This window comes from Halictus rubicundus, unplaced genomic scaffold (genome assembly GCF_050948215.1).
Source record: "Halictus rubicundus isolate RS-2024b unplaced genomic scaffold, iyHalRubi1_principal scaffold0056, whole genome shotgun sequence".
Lineage (NCBI taxonomy): Eukaryota > Metazoa > Arthropoda > Insecta > Hymenoptera > Halictidae > Halictus > Halictus rubicundus.
The window spans coordinates 477,545-500,117 of record NW_027488597.1 but is presented as its reverse complement, the minus strand read 5'-3'; the positions used below and the strand labels follow the sequence as shown (position 1 = coordinate 500,117).

The window sequence follows — 22,573 nt, the reverse complement described above, 5'->3', positions numbered from 1 at the left end:
TAATCTTTGTAACTAACTCAGTGGTACTCAACTCCGGTTGAGCAATAAAGTTTTTTTTATATTTTCTTCTTGATTATTACGTGACAACACCATCGACGTCCCAAACAACTTCAGCTCACGAGAACTTTTTCGATTTTGGCGATAATCCAGCACACCAAGTTCTGGGCTATACGTCCAAAGCATCATTGCAGGTTAGTAAAGTGTTGCCTACTTGGTAAATACATTTTTTCAACTTAATGCAGCACATGCAGTATGTATGTTGTTAATTAAAAAAATTTTGTTTTACAGATACTACACTTCCTGGAGGAAACGACAAGGGACTGGACGATTCTAGAAAAATATCCAGCAATTAAGAAAATATTCCTCAAGTACAACATGCCACTGCCGTCGTCAGCGTCAGTAGAGAGACTGTTTTCTTATGCAACCATGGCAAATTCACCAAAATGCAACAGGCTGTCGGACAAAAACTTCGAAAGAAGAGTGCTACTAAAATCCAGTTTGAAAAAGGGCAAATGAGATGACAACCATCGAGGAACCACCGGAAAAGGGAAAAGCACACAACGAGACAGCAGCGTGGAAAGCGAGCACCAGGCGCCAGGTTAGTTATGACTTATGAGCTATAGTAAAATTTCAATTGTACGTGTAACAAAACAAATTTTTAAATGAGAATGTTTCTCTTTTTATGTTATAGGAGTTGCAGGATTTCAAAAATGATACGGATCTGCGCTACAGGACGACGGCAAAGAACAACGAAGGAATAACACGAGGAAACTTCCAAGGAAAAGAGAATTCGCTGATTCGCCTTTGCCAAGAAGCGGACGTTTCGTCGTAGAAGACTAAGAAAGAATTGCTCGCTTGTAGCAATGACTCTTCCTCTACCTACCCTATTTAAGACCGACTTAGGTGAGGCAGTCACTATTCTCACAAGAGGATGTGCCCTCCACTGGAGATGTTACATTCTTTCTGGAAAGGATGTACCTCCAGAAGTTGGAATATGGTATCTAGAGAAAGATTCATTGGAAAAAAACAAGTGAGTAATTCTTTCAAGAAGACATCAAGAAAGAAGGTCGCAAGTTACAAGCAAGAAGTACACAAAAGGACAGGCAATGACGGACAGCTCTAAATTCTCCGAAATGTAAACATTTGTGTAACAGAACATTATACTTACCAATACAATGTTACCTTCATAATACATATGTAAAGACAGATTGTATCAACGCTTTGCCTAGGGTTTTTGGGAACGTGGTTTTTCCTTAGGTCTAAGGACAAATGTCAAGCGATTTCTTGTATTCACCACAAAAAAAAAAAAAATAAATAAATAATATCTACATACGCCGCTTTAACCATATTTATTAATATTTCCCTTTTGTATTCCTTTCCATATTTTCATAATTAAAATTTTTATCAGAAGCGTTAAAATAGATGTCCGAACGTAAAAATAAATTTTGCAAAAAAGAATAATTAATAGAGTAGAATCGCGCATTATTGGCAATTTATGCTTGTATGTTTTTAATCAGAACAATATTTTAAGACGAATGAGTTGTAGAGCTTGTTCCGATCGAAATGAGTCCAAACACGACATCATTTGGACTGTCTTTAATGAGATTGTAATTTTTATCGTACCATTACGTATCAGTGAAACTTGTTCGATTACACTCGAATTTGATCTCATTTTCATCAGGAAAATCCCCTCCATTCGCTCGTCACAATTTTTTGAGGATATGTTGAAAAATCTAAAAGTTTAAACTTTCATTCGTGCGCGATTCTCCATCCGCTTACATTGTATGTCGTCTGTCGTCGCTGAGTCTTTGATGCTCGACGCTCGGCAAAAGTTATTCGAAGATTTATTCGAAGCCTTGGAATAAAAGATACAGATAAAGGATGAAAAAATTATTCGAAGTTCGAATAAATCCGCTTCGAATAAAAAAAATTATCTTTATTCGTCGGATAAATTCTCGTCGAATAAAATTATTTATCCGATACTCGTCGAATAAAGATACTTTTTTTGTTCGAACCTTCGAATAACGAATAAAGATAAAGTATCTTTTATTCGAATCGTTATTTAAATAATTTTTTATCTAAATAATGCCCAACTCTGGTTCCGGGGTCCTGCAATTCGTTTTTTTCCCAACTTTCCTGGTTTCACTTGTGGGTGGAGACTTCCTCCTCCACCGGTGAGGGTTGTCCGGAAGATTCTTCCCCTTCATGTCAGCCAGCGAATGAGAAAGACTTTTCCCCCAAATTGGGATGTTTTCTCGGCACCACCGAGGTGACCAGCGAGCGGACCCCGGGACAGAAGTTAGATCGGGACAGAAGTTAGATCAACACAGAAGTTTGACTCGGAAAGACTGCATCAAGTCTTCACTCGTTACTCGGAAAGACTACATTGAGATTTCATTCGTTACTCGTTGGTCTTCAACCGTTACTCGTACGACTTACATACGACACTCGTCGACTTACAGTCGTTAAAAACTCTTTACTCGGAAATTCTCCATATTTCTTGTACCGCGAGAGTCTACTGGCTCCGTGAAACAGTTGCCCAACGTTAATTCCGCAGGCAACAATTGTTATTTGTTACGTTTTAATAAAAACATATTTAAACCCGAACGAAACAATTCAGCCGGTTGCGCGATGACGATATTCTGATACCGCTCTACGTCAAATTAATGAAGGACAGCTGTTTCTTGGTTGAATCGTTTATTTTAACAATGATGAATTGACAATGTTATCGACTAGACTGGCGTCGCAGATCGTGTAAGCAGGCGATCGATGCGACGGTTCTGCTGGACTTGACAAGTCGATAGACCAGACAGAAAAGCGACGTGGCGAGCGCAAGTTGAATCGAGTTGATGCGAACTAAGTCATCGACGTGACTTGAGCGAAGTCAATTTGCGAAGTGTTTTTTCGAACTGATGTCTACCCTTTTTATACGCTGAGTTGAATGACTAGCGGCTGATTGGCTGGTGCGGAAAACCCGAAAGAATAGACAAATATCGGTACATCAGGTACCCCGAGCTGGCGACCGAAGTAGAAATGAATGGGCGGACCGTCGTAAACGTTGGGTCGCTTGAGGAGAGGCACGATGTCCCATTGAACGCACGCGTATTAATTGTTTTATTGTCGGACGGTTCGACGGCATTGATTACGATAACTTAATTATATACACAATAAACCTAATGTTACTAAAGGAATAACGCCCATTTCGTCTTCATGTACTAAAACCATTAAATTTTAATTGCAGCTAGTTTGACTAAAGGAATCTAAACAGCTGTTTCGATGAATGCCAGGCAGTTTAGAAAGTCCGTTGAGGACGGAACAATAGTAGCAACACTTAAAGAATTTAAAACTGGTGTTGCATTATTTTCGTTTCGCTACAATTACATACTAAGAAAGAGATAAATGTTTATGTAACGTCTTGCAATTAATGCAGACAATTTTCATTTTGCATAAATATTCGCATTGATATAACATTGTGAAGAGTGGTTCAATTTAGGTGCTGGTGTAAACCAGATTACTATCTGCTAATAATATGAATAAATACGATAAAATGAATTTTTGTCATCGATTCTCAGAAAATGACAACTATCCACGTACTTTTGAGTAGCAGTGTACGTGAAGAAGTTCGATGGTTTAACAAAATAAGGTAAGCATACACTAACGAACCCGTCGATGTGTTTGTGGAAATGAGATTTCATGTTTGCAAGATCAAACATTATTATCTCCTCAGCTTACATTCTGCATACTATGAAAACAAACAGTTTTATTATTATTATCTCAGTAAGATAATAATTCAATTACATTTTTTATTATCAAACTTATACTTTACACAGTTTTCTTTCGATATAAGACGATGGCTTCGGACGACTTATTGCGGATGAGGGTACCTAAAACACAAAGTGGTCCGCCGGCCATTCTGGCCCTAAACGAATCCAGCGGACAACTTCGAAAGAAAAAGAGGGGATAGGGATTTTCTTGTTGCAAAAAAAAACATAGTTGTCTTGTATCGAAAGAAAACTGTATAGGTATGACAAAGTTTCCAAAATAAAATGCTCGCAACGAAGGCTACGTATGTCCGTAGAAATATTTATTGTACATTTCTAAAAATAACAATGCGTGTGTGACGTCACGCGACGTTTGCGTAGTTTTAAGATATCATATTGTTTTGTATTATATGCTCATAGCCGCTAAGTACACAACCATTGTAACACGAACACGATAGAACATAAGAACAATCCTATAGTTAAGTATCAATCCACCTTATCCTACCAATCCTATCACACGTACCTTCCCGCTAAACACCTCACCCTAAACCGCGCGACGACGCTCGGTAGTACGTCATCGCGTCCAGCGATCCTCACTCCGAGCGTTAATGCCTCCTACCCCACCATTCATCCATGCCCAGACTCACCCCCGCTCCACTGACCCACTCCGCACCGAAGGAGCAGAGTGTGGCCCCCTAATTAATTAATTAGTTCGTTCTGTCCTGAACTCCACCGCGAGACAACGTATCTTGGAGTTTTTCTACCCTTCCATTCCGCGTCTTATTCCACGCCTTGCTATTTCTTTCGCGTATTATAACTAGGCCATAGGCACAAGTGTATACATATATATATATATATATATATATATATATAGTTTTCTTATTGATTAAATAACTATTACCATAACCACGACTCCATTCAATCGAATCCCTACCCTTCGTCGCATGTGATTTCATTAATTGTCATTTCCGATATTCGTAATAAATCTGTGTTCTCTTCCGTACGTCTGCAGCCCACCAGTGGCTCGGTACACCCTCCGAGAAAACAGATTGTTTATTGAACTGAATCTGAGTTCTTATTCGTACGCCCGTAGCCCACCAGCGGCCCGGTACGCTATCGAGAACCAGATTCTTCCATCGATTTCGTAGTTGTTTAGCTCGCGTACATTGTTCTATTGAGAAGTGACATGCCTCGTCGCGCCGTCCAGAAATATCAGCTGCGAAAGCTCGCCCGCGAGTACGGCCTAGCAGCGGCAGGTCAGGACCAGTTCGTGCGGTTCTGAGCGCGGAAGCGGTCCCGACGATCGGCCGTGTAACTAATTTTTCCGGGAAAGTGCGCGTCGTAACCGGTCAACGAGAGCAGGTCCCCTGGAGGACGCCCGCCCGGATCACGCTGGCTCCTGTCGACCGTGCCCGAGAGATAGCCCAGTCTCAGCCCGCCGAGCACCCAGAGGAGCCTCTTCCACGGGACGAGCAGCGTCCGCAACCCCGAGCCTGAGCATCACGACCAGCGAGCATCGTCCGAAGGAGATTAGCCCGGTGGGAAGCAGCCGGAAGGGTCTAGTCCGGTGAGAGTAGCCGAAGGGGCTTGGGCCGGTGAGTGTCGGCCAAATAATTACGCGCGTCCGAAAGTCTCCCGCGTGTCCCGAGTCGTGTGGACCCAAAAGCTGAATCATTATTATCGACGTCTTGTCCGCGACCTCGTAATTCGCGCTATCGCCCGAAGCGAATCGCGGGACGTAACACGTGAAAATTACAGTTCGATCTGGCGTAACAGAATATTCAATGATAAAAACCGTAAAAATATAAAAACATTTACGAACAACACCACTTTTTAGGAACGCACCGCCCAAATTTGTTTCTCAGCAAACCGGGTTTGCAATGGCAGCCTCTACTAACGCATTCCTGAAACACAAATGAAGACGCACTGATTAGAATAGGTCAACTGATTGAAACGAAGGCCAATATCTCTCCCAGATCGTTGCAGAACTTTCTCGTGTCTGATTTTGAAGGATTTGACAACTAACCTTCGTGCAAACTCTTGGTTCAGGATTCTCGCAAGTTAACGGACAGGCTGTTCCGCAATCGTTCCACTCCTCGTGCGGTGAACAGCTTTCAGGTCCATCAGCCGCTTAATTTGTACAACGATTAATTAGAAAGTAACAAAAGTATTCTAAAAGTAATAAAATACTGAACGATGAAAACCACAAAAATCTAAAAATATTTACGTACGACACGATTCTTTAGGCACGCAATCTCCCGACTCGTTTCTCAGCAAACCAGGTTTGCATTGGCAGCCTATAACGCATGGCTGAAACACAAATACAACCGCACAATTAGAAATGATACAACGAATCCTCTTTTCTGAAATTGTAGGCTTTGAATGCTAACCACCGTGCAAATTCTTGGCTTAGGATTTTTGCAAGTTAATCGACAGGCTGTTGTTCCGCACAGGCTCCAATCTTCATTCCGTGGACAGCTGTCACCCTCAAGAGACCCTTGATTTGTTAAAAGATTTATTAGAGACGGAGAAAAGTATTTCTAGAAAATTTAATGACTGAACAATATTGTTACTAATAATATTACAAATGAATTTTCTGTACCGAAGTGAAGAAGGTGTGGGTAAGGTCTGTGAATGATCCACACTTGTACTGGCGAACTGACTTTAATGAAATATGTACAGGGTGTCAAAAAATTATATGTCACGGCCACCATAGCGTGATTCTACACCTACGATTTGGTGGAAATTGACATAAAAAACTCCCCGCAAAATTGAAAGAAAGAAGCTGCAAAAATTATAAGATATGCAACATCATTTTTTAAGAGAAAGGTTGAGATTTTTTTTTTTTTATTTAATGCAATTAGAATCTCAAAGTAGAGATTATTAAGAGATTATTAAAAATACAAAGTACAGAAACGAGTAGGTTATTTTACATACTTCAACCGTAGGTCTGGATAGGAGAACATTGCATGAGAGCGGAAGAAAAAGATGCAGTTTCCGTAGTTGTCTGATAAACTCCAACCTCCGTTCATCAAACACGTGGGACACTGTCATAGCACGTGGTCGATATCCTGACTCTCATAACCGCACTGACATTGTGGATCGTTTACTATGCCAATTCGAGCAAGAGAGCTGGCAAGATTGTAGTGTCCTGATCTGCATCATCTGTTTATCGTTGTGACAATCTCACGTTGGAGATTTGTGTGACTGTACCACGGTTTAGATTTTCGGTTGTGGAAGTATGTGAAGTAGTTTACACCTTTAGATAAACCTTCTTTCTCTGTTGTTTTTATTAAAGGAACGGTGAGGGTAAAAACGACACTTCACAAACAGTCGAGGATTCCGAAAAGACAAGAAACTATGCTTTATTAATTATATCCGGACCGAAATTAAAACCGTCACACTTGTACGATTTCCGCTAAATACAATGTCAGCGTGTCGCGTATACTCGAGAACTAAAAATCTCGACACACCGAAAACACTCTACAGTCCGAATCCGTAAAAATCTTAATACTCGAATCCTAACTTTCTGCTGCGGGGTCAGCTCTATTTAAACTAAAATCGACTGGGCGGAGGTATCCGCTAACGGGGGAAAAATCATCCCTATTTGCTGGACGACTTGGGGGAGGAGGGTCTTCTTGATCCGTGGAGGAGAAAGTCACTCCCTCAAGTCGTTTTAGTGCACTTCTAAAAACTATGACTCCCGGAGCAGCGCGTTCACGGTACCCTAAAATGGGCCTCTTAATTTATGGCCCCTCGACTGGCGCAGGCCAAGTGTAGTGCCAATTGCACGGATGGCCTGCACATGCGCCAGGACCCATTCTGTCCGTTCGGGGCCCTCGCTTACCATTTTATGGCCCCCTTTTCCGTGGTCATTTGGAAACGGCGGAAAAAGGGAAGCCCTCTTCGAAAAATATGCTAAGTAGTCGAGGGGCCATCTGTGCCGCTTGTAAATGAACGTGTATTTCTCACATTCTCTATGATGTCAAATGTGTTTTGTGTTGCCGCTGATTTAACCGATTCTCTTAGATCTGAGAAGGGAATTTTGACGGAGAATGAGGCTATCGTGTTGGTTGCTGTTCTAGCTAATGCGTCTGCACTCTAGTTAATATGTACCAAATATGAGATGGTACCCAGTAGAATTTGATTTTACTATCGTTTGTGGTTTCGGATGCGAAGTTGAACACGGTTTTTCTTATTTCAACGATATAGGGATTCGTTTTTGTGCTTATATTAGTTTGTTTCAACGAGAGTAGTGCACTAAGAGAATCCGTAAAAATGAGAAAATTCTGATTGGGATGATTCAAAGCTATTTTGACTGCGTCGTTCAAGGCTGTAGATTCCGCAGTGAAAATTGATGCGTTTTTATATTTATATTTAAGTTGTAAGGATATGGGGGTCTGGTCTAAATGAATCTCCCCAGCGTTCGAACCAGGAACTTGGTTTATTTCTAGGTGGTATTTCACAGAGTTCTCTTTTGCTATGTTTCAACGCGACGCGAGACCTATTCGACTCTCCGGTCAAAACGTTTCTGTTCTCTCTTCCGTTCTTCTTAGTCTACTAGGCTTGTTGCCTATCCCTGAATCGTCCTGATTGGCCGGGGCTGAATTAGCCTGTTTAGCCAATCAGGTACCTTTTTCGGGGACTCTTCTCGACCTTGGCGCGGTCTCTCTAAACGCGGGGGCGACCCCGTAATTCCGGTAATGCAGCGGGATTTCCGACGGGCCCGCGGTGCATGGCGCGGCCGGCTGTCGCCTACCTGCCTAGCTTCCGGGTCCCTTTGGAAAACTCGAGGTTTATGATACTCGTACGAGCTGTTCAGGCCGATGGTAAAAATCTAATGGCCAATACGTGCCATAACAAAAACTGCTAAGACGACTAACGGCTTTCTCAAAAACAGCTGTGGGACAACGGGTTCCAGAAACTCGCTCGACCATTTGCACGCCAAATGTTGCTAAATGTACGTGCCGATGGCCGCTACATAGTCATTACAAATACATGAAATTCCCACAGAAACTGAATCCTTTGACTTACTACCGTCTGTGTAAATAGACAAGGATTTTTCTTCTTTAATTAGATTTTCAATTAATAGGTTGGGATTATCAGCATACAGAAGAGATGAGCCAAACTCCGTGTCAACATAAATATTGCTATTAAAAGTGTAATATTCTCGAACATCGTTATAGTGGTTGCTGGTGCAGAAAATATGACTGATAGAGTTTTTTGTGTCTTTTATGCATTGATATATTAGCCTGTTACTATTTTTACGTTTGCTGTACTTGTTATCCATAATATTCCTGATCCGTGAAACAGTTGCATATATAACCGTGTTTTGGTTTGAATGGACTTTGTAAAGGTAATTCATACATAGGAATCGGGCACGTTCTTGTAAAAATTGAAGTTTAGATTCCGATATAAGAATATTGGTGGGTGTGCTAATTCTGTACCCAAGAGCAAGTCGTATTGCCGCGAATTGAATTTTCTCTAGCTTTCGTATTTGGTTTTGTTGGGTGGGAAAATATACAAAGCAGCCATAATCTAGTATTGAACGAACAAAACTTTTGTAAAGTATTATTAAGGTTTCTGGATCTGATCCCCACCACGTACCCCGAAGAAATTTTATTATGTTAATAGCTCTTGCGCATTTTTTCTGTAATTGATCAATTTGATTTTTAAATGACATTTTGTAGTCGAAGATTATCCCCAAGAAGCGTACACATTCACTTGATTTGATTGTAGTATTCTTGATCTTTATTTCTGTTTGACCTGGGTGGATGTTGAGTCCGTTGAAATGTATAAACACGGTTTTATGAGGAGAGTGTTTGTGGGTTAGGTTTTAGGAGCACGCGATGTGAATAAACCATTAGGTTGTATATTGAAAACACGCTGTGCGAATGTCGCTCTATATACTGTAATGTTTATGTTTAAGTACGTAGCGAGCAAGAACCGGGAGAGCGAGATATATACCACCGCGAGACGCGACAGAACACGCATCGGTATAACGCGAGAGAGTGAGAGTACTGAGAGTAAGAGCAACAAGAGAAAGAGAGAGAGAGAGAGAGTAACCGTCGTGTGAACCACGTGCCGGCGAGAGTTTGTGGTATAACGTGTAATTGTATCTATTCAATCCTATATCTGTTGATTAAACTATTATTAATCTCTTTGTCCAATCCACGACTCATTTATTGTGGTCACCCACAGAGTTCTAATCCTAAATTACGTAGGTTGATGTCAATATGCGAAATTGCTTTTTCTAATAGTCTTTTACTATTGCTGACTGAGGATCTGTTGCAATAAATTGCTATATCATCTGCAAATTGAGATACTATGACGCTCTTGGGTAAGTTATCAGCAATGTTAGAAATGTATATATATTGTATAAAAGTGGACTGAGGACTCCGCCTTGAGGAACACCCTTAAAAACTTTTCTAGCCTGGTCACCTGTGAGATCTGTATATATTATCCTTTCAAAAGTTATGGATTTAACAAATTTAATAATATTTAATGGACAGCCAATCATTGCCAATTTTTGTAAAAGAATGTTTGTATTGACGTTATCAAATGCACTGCTGACGTCTAGAAATGTGGCTAAAAGATTCTTTTTATTGTTAACGGATTCTTCAATGCTCAAGGTTGTAGAGTGGAAGGGTCTTTTCAGGAAGCTAAATTGTGTAATTTTGAAAGATGCTTTATTAAATGTTCTCTGCCAAGTCTGAACGTGAACTAAACTCGTTTAACGGACAACTCAAAACGAAAACTAGTGTCGGCGGTTTTTCGTCGTCGATCAGTTATTGTGTCGAAAAACACGGGGCGACGACCGCGCGCCACAACATTGTCTGAGGAACGACAATCCTTCCTCGCGCAAGGGACACACGCTTGTATACAAGGCAGCGCAAGGTGTTGTTTCTTTTACAGTTCGGCCTATTCTGACACCATGACCGTCCTCGGTCAAAGTCGATTTCACAGCGACTAACAGAGCAATAAACAAAAGAAACGATATACAAAGATATGATAAAGTGGAATCACAAAAAAAAAAAAAATAAAATTGTAACATAAAATGAGATAAAATTATTAGTCATCACGATTATTTGGCCAGAGTTTCATTTGGTCGGGCCCTACAACCGTCGAAAAGGGTATACGTGTTCGTTGAAACCCATCGATATCGCTGACTACGTATCGATCATAATCTAACACCTTAATTACTTCATATGGGCCTTTAAACTTAGGTATTAACTTTTTATTGACTCCTGGCGTAACGTCGTGATTCCTAATCAATACATAATCTCCGACTCCATATTGAGTGCTCGGTTTGTGACGCCGATCATATAGTAATTTATTGCGATCTTGCTGTTAAAGTATACATTTAGAATGCATCTACGTACGAAAGAAAAAGTCTCCTCTATCCCTTATACCTGGGTTCTCCCTTTTTTTTTTTTTCGTGAGGAAATGTTTTATACATACCCCGACTCCCTGGGGGAAGCCGGGGTTATGTGGGATTCTCTCCGGGGGGCGGAGCCCACGGAGACTACCCACTAAAACCTCACGCCCACCTAAGCTAAAGGGGAGGTGCCTGGATCACGCGAGTACTCAACAGGACACCTCCCAGCTATCATCATGCCCCGGGGGAGGGGTTAACCTCCCCCACTGCCTACGCTATAAGACCCCGGGTGGAGGGACCCGCCCGGTGTCCCCATCCCTGGAGCCTTCGGATTGGGCTTCCCGAGCCCCAGCTCGGTCCACCCACAGCTCCCGGAGTCTTCGTGTCCCGCTCGGGGCCGGTGTCCCGAAGGAACCAGCCCCGGCCGAGACAAGAAGACGCCGCCACCGGAAGGAAGGGCCGTCGGAGGCGTGATCCGGCACGCCCCGACCCTTCCTTTCCCCAAACCCCCCACGGATCCCCCTCCCCAATCGGGGAGGGACGGACCGACACCCCCCTACACCGGGAAACTAACCCGGGGGGTGTCGGCCTATCACGGGGGGAGCTACGCTCCCCCCCGGGGGCCCGGGTCAGCTCACACCCCGGGCCCCCAAGTTCACCGCCCCCAGTTGTGGGGGCATAATACCTGGGTTCTCCCTTCTGCGTTTATGACCATCCTTAAAGGCGGCAACTGTCCGAGGACAGACTTCGAACAAATTCAGTTGAACTGAAGCGCTTGAGCGAGAAGCTCCTCCTGTATTCGCTCCTGAATAAACTGTATATTCTGTTTTTTTATTTTTCACGTACTACGGACCTTTAACTTATTTCATAACCTACAGGATAATTAACACTTGCATCTTATCAATAACGGCGCACGCATTGTTTCTTATCCCAACTAAATCTCTCGATTGATCAATATTATCGAGAAGAATTGGTCGTACGCTATCATTCACTTTACCTGCTTGGTCCACACCGAAAAGTAATTTGCTGGGAGTAGTTCCAGTTGATTGGCAAATTGTGTTGTTTATAGCGTATTCTACATTATCGAGAACGTAAGACCAATCCTTGGGTGCTTCGCATAATTTCGCTAACATTGGCGTTATTAATTTATTATATCTTTCAGCCTGTCCGTTGGCTCGAGGTGTTCCGACAGCAATCAACACGTGGCTTATTCCTGCTTCATCAATAAATTCTTTAAAAATGTTCGACGTGAAACAGGATCCGCGATCGCTAATTATACGTTTGGGCTTGCTGTAACTTCGGAAATAATCGTTAAGATGTTTAATAACTTCCTCGGTCGTTGTGGACTTGCACGCGAACAATCTAATAAATTTTGTAAATGCATCGACAACTAATAGTATGAATTTATAACCACGCCCGCTTTTCTCAGACGGACCGCAATGATCTATATGTATCGTGCTAAATGGTACATTGTCTTTCGGAATATTGTTTAAAAGCCCTTCGCTTCGGCCTTCCAAGGGGGAAAACTCTATACACTTGAGACAATTCCGAATGTGCTGCTTAACTTTTTGTCGTATGTTCGGAAACCAGTATACCTGTGTAATGTGCTGGACCACTTTTCCGACACCTAAATGCCCCAAATCGTCGTGGGAGGCACGCAATACATTTGATTCTAATATCCGTGGCACATAAAATAATAACTTGTTTTTTCCTGCTTTCCGATATACTAAACCATTTCTAAGCTCGTAAACTTTGTCTTCGGTTATTTCCAAACGTTTCCGAATTGCTTGAATGGTCTCGTCTTGGCATTGTTTTAACGCTAGAACTTGCTCGAACGTGTTCCCCTCTAAAACTAATACATTATGACACCTGCTTAATGCATCTACGTGGTTCATTCTCTCGTTACGTCGATGTTCTATCTCGTGATCGTAATTTTCTAAAAATAAAGCCCATCGGTAAATACGTGGATTTACATTTTGTTTGCTCAGAGTTAATCGAAAACTGTCACAATCTGTAATTATTTTAAAATGTATTCCAGACAGATAGATATCAAATCTCTTAATTGCGTAAATGACGGATAAACATTCTAATTCAAAACTATGGTACTTTGATTCCGGGGTACTTGCACGCTTGCTGAAGTAAAATACTGGTCGAAAAAGTCCATCCGCCTGTTTCTGAAGCAAGATAGCTCCAAATCCACTAGCACTGGCGTCGCAATGCAATTCTGTTACCAATTTCGGGTCATAAATTGCTAAGACAGGTTCCTCTGCTAATCGTTGTTTCAAAATTTCGAAAGCTTGATGTTCGTTCGGACCAAATCGAAACTCTGCGTTCATTTTTATTATATCGTAAAGAGGTTTCGCTAAAATTGAGAAATTTTTAATAAATCGACGGAAGTAACTGGCTAGGCAAACAAACCGATGTAGTTCTTTGGTATTCTTCGGAATAGGGTAATTCAGAACAGATTCTACGTTTTCTTTGCTAGGCCGTATTCCTGTCTCGTCTACCAAATAACCCAAATAGTTCACATGTGTGTACAAAAGGGAGCATTTATCCCAACGAAACTCTAATTGATATTGAGTAGCTAAACTAAAAACACTAAGTACGCAGAATATTTAAATGATCGTCTATTGTGGTTGTTGCGACCAATATGTCGTCAAAATACAATAATATTTTATGATCGTTTAATAATTCACTGAAAATGTTAGATAAATAACGTTGGAATACACGCGGTGCGTTTGTTAGGCCAAAAGGCATTTTCAAATATTCGTATTGACCGAGTGGCGTTACGAAGGAAGTATACTTCACGGATTCGTTAGCCATTTTAACGTGATGAAAGCCATTACGTAAATCGAGTTTAGAAAAATATTTTTTTCCTTTCAATTGGTCCAAATGATCATCAATGAGCGGGGTTGGGTAATTATCTCGAATTGTTATTGCATTCAATGCTCGATAGTCTACGCACAACCTCACGTCGCCTGTTTTCTTCCGTACCAACACAATTGGACTCGCGTACGGAGAGTTACTTGGTTGGATAATCTTATCTCTAAGCAAAGTGTCTAAAAGTTCCTTCAATTTTCCTTTATCGGCGAAGGAGAGTCTCCTGGGGCGAAAGCTAATAGGCTGCGTATTTTTTAACTCGATCGCCATCTCGAAACCGGTAGGAGTAATGCTGTTATTATCGCAAGAGTTTAGTGCTTCGAAAAATAAATTTTTAACAGCCTCGGTTAAGCCCGACATTTCGGGGTTTATATCTAAATTTTTTATTGGGTCCGTTGACCCATCGACGTAATGAATCTGCAAAATTTGTTTTTCGAAATCGTCGACACACTCTATTTGGAATTGCTGTCCTAGTGTTATTTTTAACGAAGGATTTAATATATAGTCTCGTCCTAAAATAACGGCGTAATACATAGTAGTATCCGGAACGATTAAAAATTTCATGAAAATATCTACATTATTTATACAAACAGTCGTTTCAAAAATGCCTTCAACGTTCAAAGGTGAACCATTGATCCCGCTAAACGAATCTGTACGTTGATAAGGTGACCGAAACGCTACGGGTGTAAAACTAGACTTAATCAAACTGACGGGGGAACCTGAATCGATCATAGCAGATAGAGAATAATCACAAGTATTACCATCGTGACTATGCAGCGAAAATTTAAATGGTACCATAAATGGAGTCTGCGTCGACGTTGGTTGTACCAGATTGACAGTCGTCGGCCTCGATGATCCCTGCCGTGACGCTCTGGGTAGAGAATCGTTGCTTTCTTGCCGGTTTTGTGGACAGCTATCGACTTTGTGCGACCGGCTTCCACATTTGAAACACGATCCCCAATCACGCTTTGGCTGGCGACAATCTCGTTGTAGGTGACCACTGGTATTGCAATTATAACATTTCTCTTCACGACGAATTCCTTGGGACGTCGTTCCTGCCCTCTTCGTTATCGCAGGCCACTTCACTTCTTTCCTCTCGTGAATAAGTTTCGGATCCTCCAATGTCAGTTTCGAAAACGCTTTCAGCATTTGATCTGTTGTTTCGAAGCATTGCATCCTTGCCTGGTTCCTTAATTCGGTGTCAGATATACCATCGATAACAACGTCAATTAACTCTTCCTGATCGATACTGACTTCTTCGGCTAGTGTCAGTTTATCGTGAAAATAATCGGCGAAAAATTCATTTTTCTTCCAAACACGTGCTTCTAATTTCCTTCTTAACGACAGTTTGTTCGGACGGTGATCGAACAGTGATTGTAGCTTTTCAAAAATTCCCGAAACGGATAGCGATACGTTAGTTGATCGTTCTCGAAACCAGTTCAACGCCTTCCCTCTTAATCGTTGGTGGATCAACAGACGCGTCGAATTTTCGTCTAACTCGTACGTTTGCCTCAACAATTCTACTTGCCGCTTCCAATTGCCAAAATTGTCGCCATCGCCCGAAAACTCATTCAGTGTCGCGTCGCGACACCTCAGAGTGAGACGACAACAAATTCTAAAACGATTCGAACGGGCCTAACAGCCAAACAAGGCGAAGACCGCGTCCCGCCTACAACATATATTCATGCGAACAAGCATATGGTGAAGATCATGTTCCACCTAGCTTATACAAACATCTATATAAACAATAAGGTGAAGATCACGTTCCACCTACAGTGTGCACACTTTATACGAATCGGCGTCAGGTGAAGAACGAGTTCCGCCTGTAACGCCTAGCAATACACAACCCGATCAAATACGGACAAAATACGATTAAACAAGATTCGGCTCACTCTGAGGCGTCATCACAGCGTAGCGCAGAGTTGGGCAAAAATTTATTTTAAAATTTCGAATACAAATAAATGAAATCTATTTTTTATTCGAACTCGTTTCTCTCGGATACATATTCACCGCAGTCTATCCGTCGGATACTTTTCACGATTTTCATTTGTCGTCCGTGGGTCATCCGAATTGCGGAGCAACGGCTATGCGTATCCGACGCCTCTAGCGGCGAGATTTTTTATTTGAGAGAATGTATCCGAAGATACAGCTGATGAGTTGGAAAGTATCTTTGATTTTTATTCGATAGTTTTTAGCAGCGCCCCCATGTATTCGACGGTCAATTTCGTCAGATACTCGCAACTCAGAATGTATCTTAGATGTTCGACGTACGATTTTTGCGTGGCCCAGAGATTTATTCGGATGGTCGATGTAGGGAAGATGATTTATTCGATTTTTTATTCGAGACGAGCATGAGGAATAAATGAAAATCAAATGTATCTTTTATTCGAAATTGTATTCGAAGTTCGGATAAAAGACCGAGCGACGTTGCCAAGTCATAATACTTACGTTGTAATATGCAAGTACGTACTATGGTATAGTGACTCCCATTAATATTCAAACACTATTTATTAATTAAACGATTGTTTAAACCAATGAATTTGTATCATTTAAACGAATTTTTAAACACATACATGTTCATTATTTAAACGATTGTTTAAGCAAATAGATTTGTATTATTTAAACAGATGTTTACATAGGTAAATGTTTATTATTTAAATGACTGTTTAATAAATGAATTTTTATTATTTAATCAGATCTTCCAACCGATACATTTTTATTACTTAAACGATTGTTTAAACAAATAAATTTTTATTATTGAAACAAATGTTTCAACCAATACATTTTTATTATTTAAACAATTGTTTAAACAAATAAAATTTTATTATTTAAACAATTATTTAAACAAATACATTTTTATTACTTAAACGGTTGTTTAAACAAATAAATTTTTATTATTTAAACAATTGTTTAAACAAATAAATTTTTATTATTGAAACAAATGTTTAAACCAATACATTTTTATTACTTACACGGTTGTTTAAACAAATAAATTTTTATTATTGAAACAAATGTTTAAACCAATACATTTTTATTATTTAAACAATTGTTTAAACAAATAAATTTTTATTATTGAAACAAATGTTTAAACCAGTACATTTTTATTACTTAAAATATTGTTTAAACAAACACATTTTTATTACTTAAACAATTTACGTCACCTTTTGCAATGAGTAAAAGTCTTTATAATAAAAGGAAATGTCATTGGGTTTCACCATCGGTACTCTGCTGGATATTAAGGTATTAAGACAATTTTATAAAGAACTCTTTAGATTATGTATTATGTACAGGTATACGTACATAGGCATTGCATGCTATGGCATTTTTCTGTCTACGGTTCTGAATTACCGACTCTGTAGAACATGCAGAAATTTAGAATCAAAGACATCGATGATTTAAATTATCTGGAACAGTACTAAATAAATAACAAGTTAACCATTGAAACAATGAATTAAAAAATTATTACTGAAAATATATATTTATGACGACAATTATCAGTGGATAGGCATAATTTTTTAACGAAGTTTACTGCAAATTTCATGCTGATATCTCTTACGGTTCAACATTTATTGTAAAATGTCACGAAATTTCTCGACCCAGCACGGTGTCCGGCCGTCCAAGGCTGTGTATCGCGATGCAGCATTCGCTTCAGATAATTTTAATTTCGTTAATTTTAAAATGTTCATCTTCTTAAAAAATAGGTCTGTAAAGAGGACACTTGGGGCTATATCCTCATTTTTTTGCAAATTTTTAAAAAGTTCCCTTCTATGAAAAGATTGCATTTGTTGAAAACAACGCACACCTTCGGCCAAAAAGAAAGTAACACATGTTTCGTTCTTCTACTCTCGGAATCATTCGGCAGGGATCGACGTCTGTCGTTGCACACATATACATATGTATATCGTCGCCTGTGATTGCACATATATATGCATATATTTGTAGCCGCTTCGACTGCGGCGAACGTAGATAGAAAAGGACAGCATGCAAACACGGCCGCGTGGCCGAAGGCGCTAGAAAAAGGCAGCACAACCCGATGATATTATTATTCGATTTGTACCGTGTTTGGGCTTATTTTGTTCAGGAAAACATTTTCAATCGGTAGGTAATGATATCATTATGGTAACGTTAATAAGAAATAATATTAGGTATAGTTGGTAAACGCCAATACGCTACTGGTTACAATGTTGCCTCTGATACTGAATCACGACCATATGGAGCGTCGCGTCATGTGCCGCCTGGAGACAACAATGTAAGCGTTTCACCATCACTTATTAATAACAATAAAATGTGTGTTACAATTCATAATTCTGCCATGGGAACATTATTAATCGATTGCAAATAGTTTGCTGATGAAAACAAGTCTAAACACGTCACAAATCTGATAAGTTAGACGGTGCCAGTATTGAAACGTTTCCTTCGAAGTTTATCAACGAATTTTATTTCACTAGCTGACCGTTCCATTTCGATAGAGTCCGCTGCCGTACCAGAGCATGTTCTACAGAGTCGGTAATTCAGAACCGTAGACAGAAAAATGCCATAGCATGCAATGCCTACATATGTACATGTACCTGTACATAATACATAATCTAAAGAGTTCTTTATAAAATTGTCTTAATAACTTAACATCCAGCAGAGTACCAATGGTGAAACCCAATGACATTTCCTTTTCTTATAAATAGTTTTACTCACTGCAAAACGTGACGTAAATTGTTTAAGTAATAAAAATGTGTTTGTTTAAACAATCCTTTAAGTAATAAAAATGTACTGGTTTAAACATTTGTTTCAATAATACAAATGTACTGGTTCAAACATTTGTTTTAATAATAAAAATGTATTTGTTTAAACAATTGTTTAAATAATAAAAATTTAATTGTGAAAACTAGCGTTTAACTAGTAAAAATGTACTGGTGTAAACATTTGTTTCAATAATACAATTTATTTGTTTAAACAATTGTTTAAATAATAAAAATTTATTTGTGTAAACTAGCGTTTAACTAGTAAAAATGTACTGGTGTAAACATTTGTTTCAATAATAAAAATTTATTTGTTTAAACAATTGTTTCAATAATACAAATTTATTTGTGTAAGCTAGCGTTTAACTAGTAAAAATGTACTGGTGTAAACATTTGTTTCAATAACAAAAATTTATTTGTTCAAACAATTGTTTAAATAATCAAAATTTATTTATGTAAACAAGCGTTAAAAGTTTAAACGATAAAAAGTGTTCGATTGTTAATGGTAGTCACTGTACCGTGGTACGTATTTACGTATTATGGCTTGGCAACGTCGGATAAAAAAGTCGGCCATCCGACCATCGAATACAATTTCGAATAAAAGATACATTTCATTTTCATCTCTGCCAAATACTCGTCCCGAATAAATCCTCAAATAAATCGTCTGGCCACATCGAGCTTCGGATATCGAATAAAAGTTACGAATAAATTTCGCCGCGACATCTGCCTTCGAATACATTCTGAAATTAATTTTTATTCGACGCCTAAAATCGTTCGGATGGTCGGCGGACGCCGAGTATCTACAAATAAATCCGTCGAATAAATGGGGGCGTTGCAATCGACCATCCGAATAAATCCTGACGTAGCCAGAAAATCATCCGGAGGCACGTCGAATACAAATCTCGAAACCAGACGCTCGTCGAATAAAGATACAAATAACTGCTCGCGATTCATCCGACTTCGAATAGAAACAAAAGAACAGAGAATTTGTATCCGAAGGCGCTTCAAATAAATTTTTCATCGGATACTGCCCAACTCTGGCCTGTAACGCATTCCTGAAACACAAGTAGAAGCGGACGATTAGAAATGCTGCAACGAATGCAATTTCTTCGTTTCTGAAATTGTAGGCTTGCAATACTAACCAGCGTGAAAATTTTTGGCCCAGGGTTTTTGCAAGTTGGTGGACAGGCTGTACCGCACTCGTTCCAATCTTCATTTGGTGGACAGGCTGTACCGCACTCGTTCCAATCTTCATTTGGTGGACAGCGGTCAACCTCATCGGCCGTTGAATTTGTTAAACGATTTATTACAAACTGAGAAAATTATTCCTAAAGTACTAAAACATTGAATGAGAAAAACCACAAAAATCTAAAAGCTTCTACGTTCGACACGACTCTTTAGGCACGCACTGGCCCGATTCGTTTCTCAGCAAACGAGGTTTGCATTGGCAGCCTGTAACGCATTCCTGAAACACAAGTAGAAGCGGACGATTAGAAATGCTGCAACGAATGCAATTTCTTCGTTTCTGAAATTGTAGGCTTGCAACACTAACCAGCGTGAAAATTTTTGGCCCAGGGTTTTTGCAAGTTGGTGGACAGGCTGTACCGCACTCGTTCCAATCTTCATTTGGTGGACAGCGGTCAACCTCATCGGCCGTTGAATTTGTTAAACGATTTATTACAAACTGAGAAAATTATCCCTAAAGTACTAAAACATTGAATGAGAAAAACCACAAAAATCTAAAAGCTTCTACGTTCGACACGACTCTTTAGGCACGCACTGGCCCGATTCGTTTCTCAGCAAACCAGGTTTGCATTGGCAGCCTGTAACGCATTCCTGAAACACAAGTAGAAGCGGACGATTAGAAATGCTGCAACGAATGCAATTTCTTCGTTTCTGAAATTGTAGGCTTGCAACACTAACCAGCGTGAAAATTTTTGGCCCAGGGTTTTTGCAAGTTGGTGGACAGGCTGTACCGCACTCGTTCCAATCTTCATTTGGTGGACAGGCTGTACCGCACTCGTTCCAATCTTCATTTGGTGGACAGCGGTCAACCTCATCGGCCGTTGAATTTGTTAAACGATTTATTACAAACTGAGAAAATTATCCCTAAAGTACTAAAACATTGAATGAGAAAAACCACAAAAATCTAAAAGCTTCTACGTTCGACACGACTCTTTAGGCACGCACTGGCCCGATTCGTTTCTCAGCAAACCAGGTTTGCATTGGCAGCCTGTAACGCATTCCTGAAACACAAGTAGAAGCGGACGATTAGAAATGCTGCAACGAATGCAATTTCTTCGTTTCTGAAATTGTAGGCTTGCAACACTAACCAGCGTGAAAATTTTTGGCCCAGGGTTTTTGCAAGTTGGTGGACAGGCTGTACCGCACTCGTTCCAATCTTCATTTGGTGGACAGGCTGTACCGCACTCGTTCCAATCTTCATTTGGTGGACAGCGGTCAACCTCATCGGCCGTTGAATTTGTTAAACGATTTATTACAAACTGAGAAAATTATTCCTAAAGTACTAAAACATTGAATGAGAAAAACCACAAAAATCTAAAAGCTTCTACGTTCGACACGACTCTTTAGGCACGCACTGGCCCGATTCGTTTCTCAGCAAACCAGGTTTGCATTGGCAGCCTGTAACGCATTCCTGAAACACAAGTAGAAGCGGACGATTAGAAATGCTGCAACGAATGCAATTTCTTCGTTTCTGAAATTGTAGGCTTGCAATACTAACCAGCGTGAAAATTTTTGGCCCAGGGTTTTTGCAAGTTGGTGGACAGGCTGTACCGCACTCGTTCCAATCTTCATTTGGTGGACAGGCTGTACCGCACTCGTTCCAATCTTCATTTGGTGGACAGCGGTCAACCTCATCGGCCGTTGAATTTGTTAAACGATTTATTACAAACTGAGAAAATTATTCCTAAAGTACTAAAACATTGAATGAGAAAAACCACAAAAATCTAAAAGCATCTACGTTCGACACGACTCTTTAGGCACGCACTGGCCCGATTCGTTTCTCAGCAAACCAGGTTTGCATTGGCAGCCTGTAACGCATTCCTGAAACACAAATACACGATTACAAATGATACAACGAATGCAACGTCCCCGTTTCTGAAATTGTAGGCTTCGAATACCAACCAGCGTGCAAATTCTTGGTTTAGGATTTTCGCAAGTTAATTGACAGGCTGTTCCGCACACGTCCCAGTCCTCGCTCGGTGGACAGCGGTCACCCCCAGGAGCCCCTTGATTTGTTAAACGATTTATTAGAGTCTAAGAAAAGGATTTCTATAAAATTGTATAGCTAATTGATATTGTTACTAATATATTAGAAATGAATTTCTCGTACTGAAGTAAAGAAAGTATCAACGCGTTGACGACGATAAGATACAAACTAATTTAATTATTTATTTAACAAAATACGCGTACCTACATATTTTCTTCTCCCCAAATATTTAAGATTTTAACATATTACCTAGTTCGAATACAAAGATTTCGAGAAATATGAATCACAATGGTTTGGTATCTTCAGAGGTATATTTACTGTACACACATTTCAAAAGTGCTGTGTTGTAAATGGTTGTTATGTCGAAAATTTTCTGCAATAAATAAAAGCAAACACCTTGGTATGACAGTTATTTTGTCTTCTAATTATTTTAACTGAAATATATCCTAAATGAATAACTTCTCGACATAAGCAGGTTAATACCTTTTTAGTGTATTTTCTACATACATCATTATATTATGTAATTATAATACACAATTCCATTTAAAAAAACGAAATTGTCCTTCATAAGACCTTTACGCGTTCACTC

At 39.9% G+C, this 22,573-nt stretch overlaps 1 protein-coding gene across 1 annotated transcript in view; it reads right to left on the bottom strand.

The window, feature by feature from the left end:
• Positions 1-899: 899 nt before the first annotated feature.
• The window catches only part of LOC143363542 (serine protease inhibitor swm-1-like), a 28,122-nt gene continuing 6,448 nt past the window's right edge, over positions 900-22,573 (bottom strand). Inside the window, exons 2-6 of the mRNA XM_076804107.1 lie at positions 21,900-22,003; positions 5,993-6,071; positions 5,788-5,891; positions 5,660-5,665; positions 900-1,001 (exon numbers count right to left, since the gene is read on the bottom strand). Of these exons, the coding sequence (XP_076660222.1) occupies positions 900-1,001; positions 5,660-5,665; positions 5,788-5,891; positions 5,993-6,071; positions 21,900-22,003 (395 nt within the window). The remainder of the gene's footprint in view (positions 1,002-5,659; positions 5,666-5,787; positions 5,892-5,992; positions 6,072-21,899; positions 22,004-22,573) is intronic.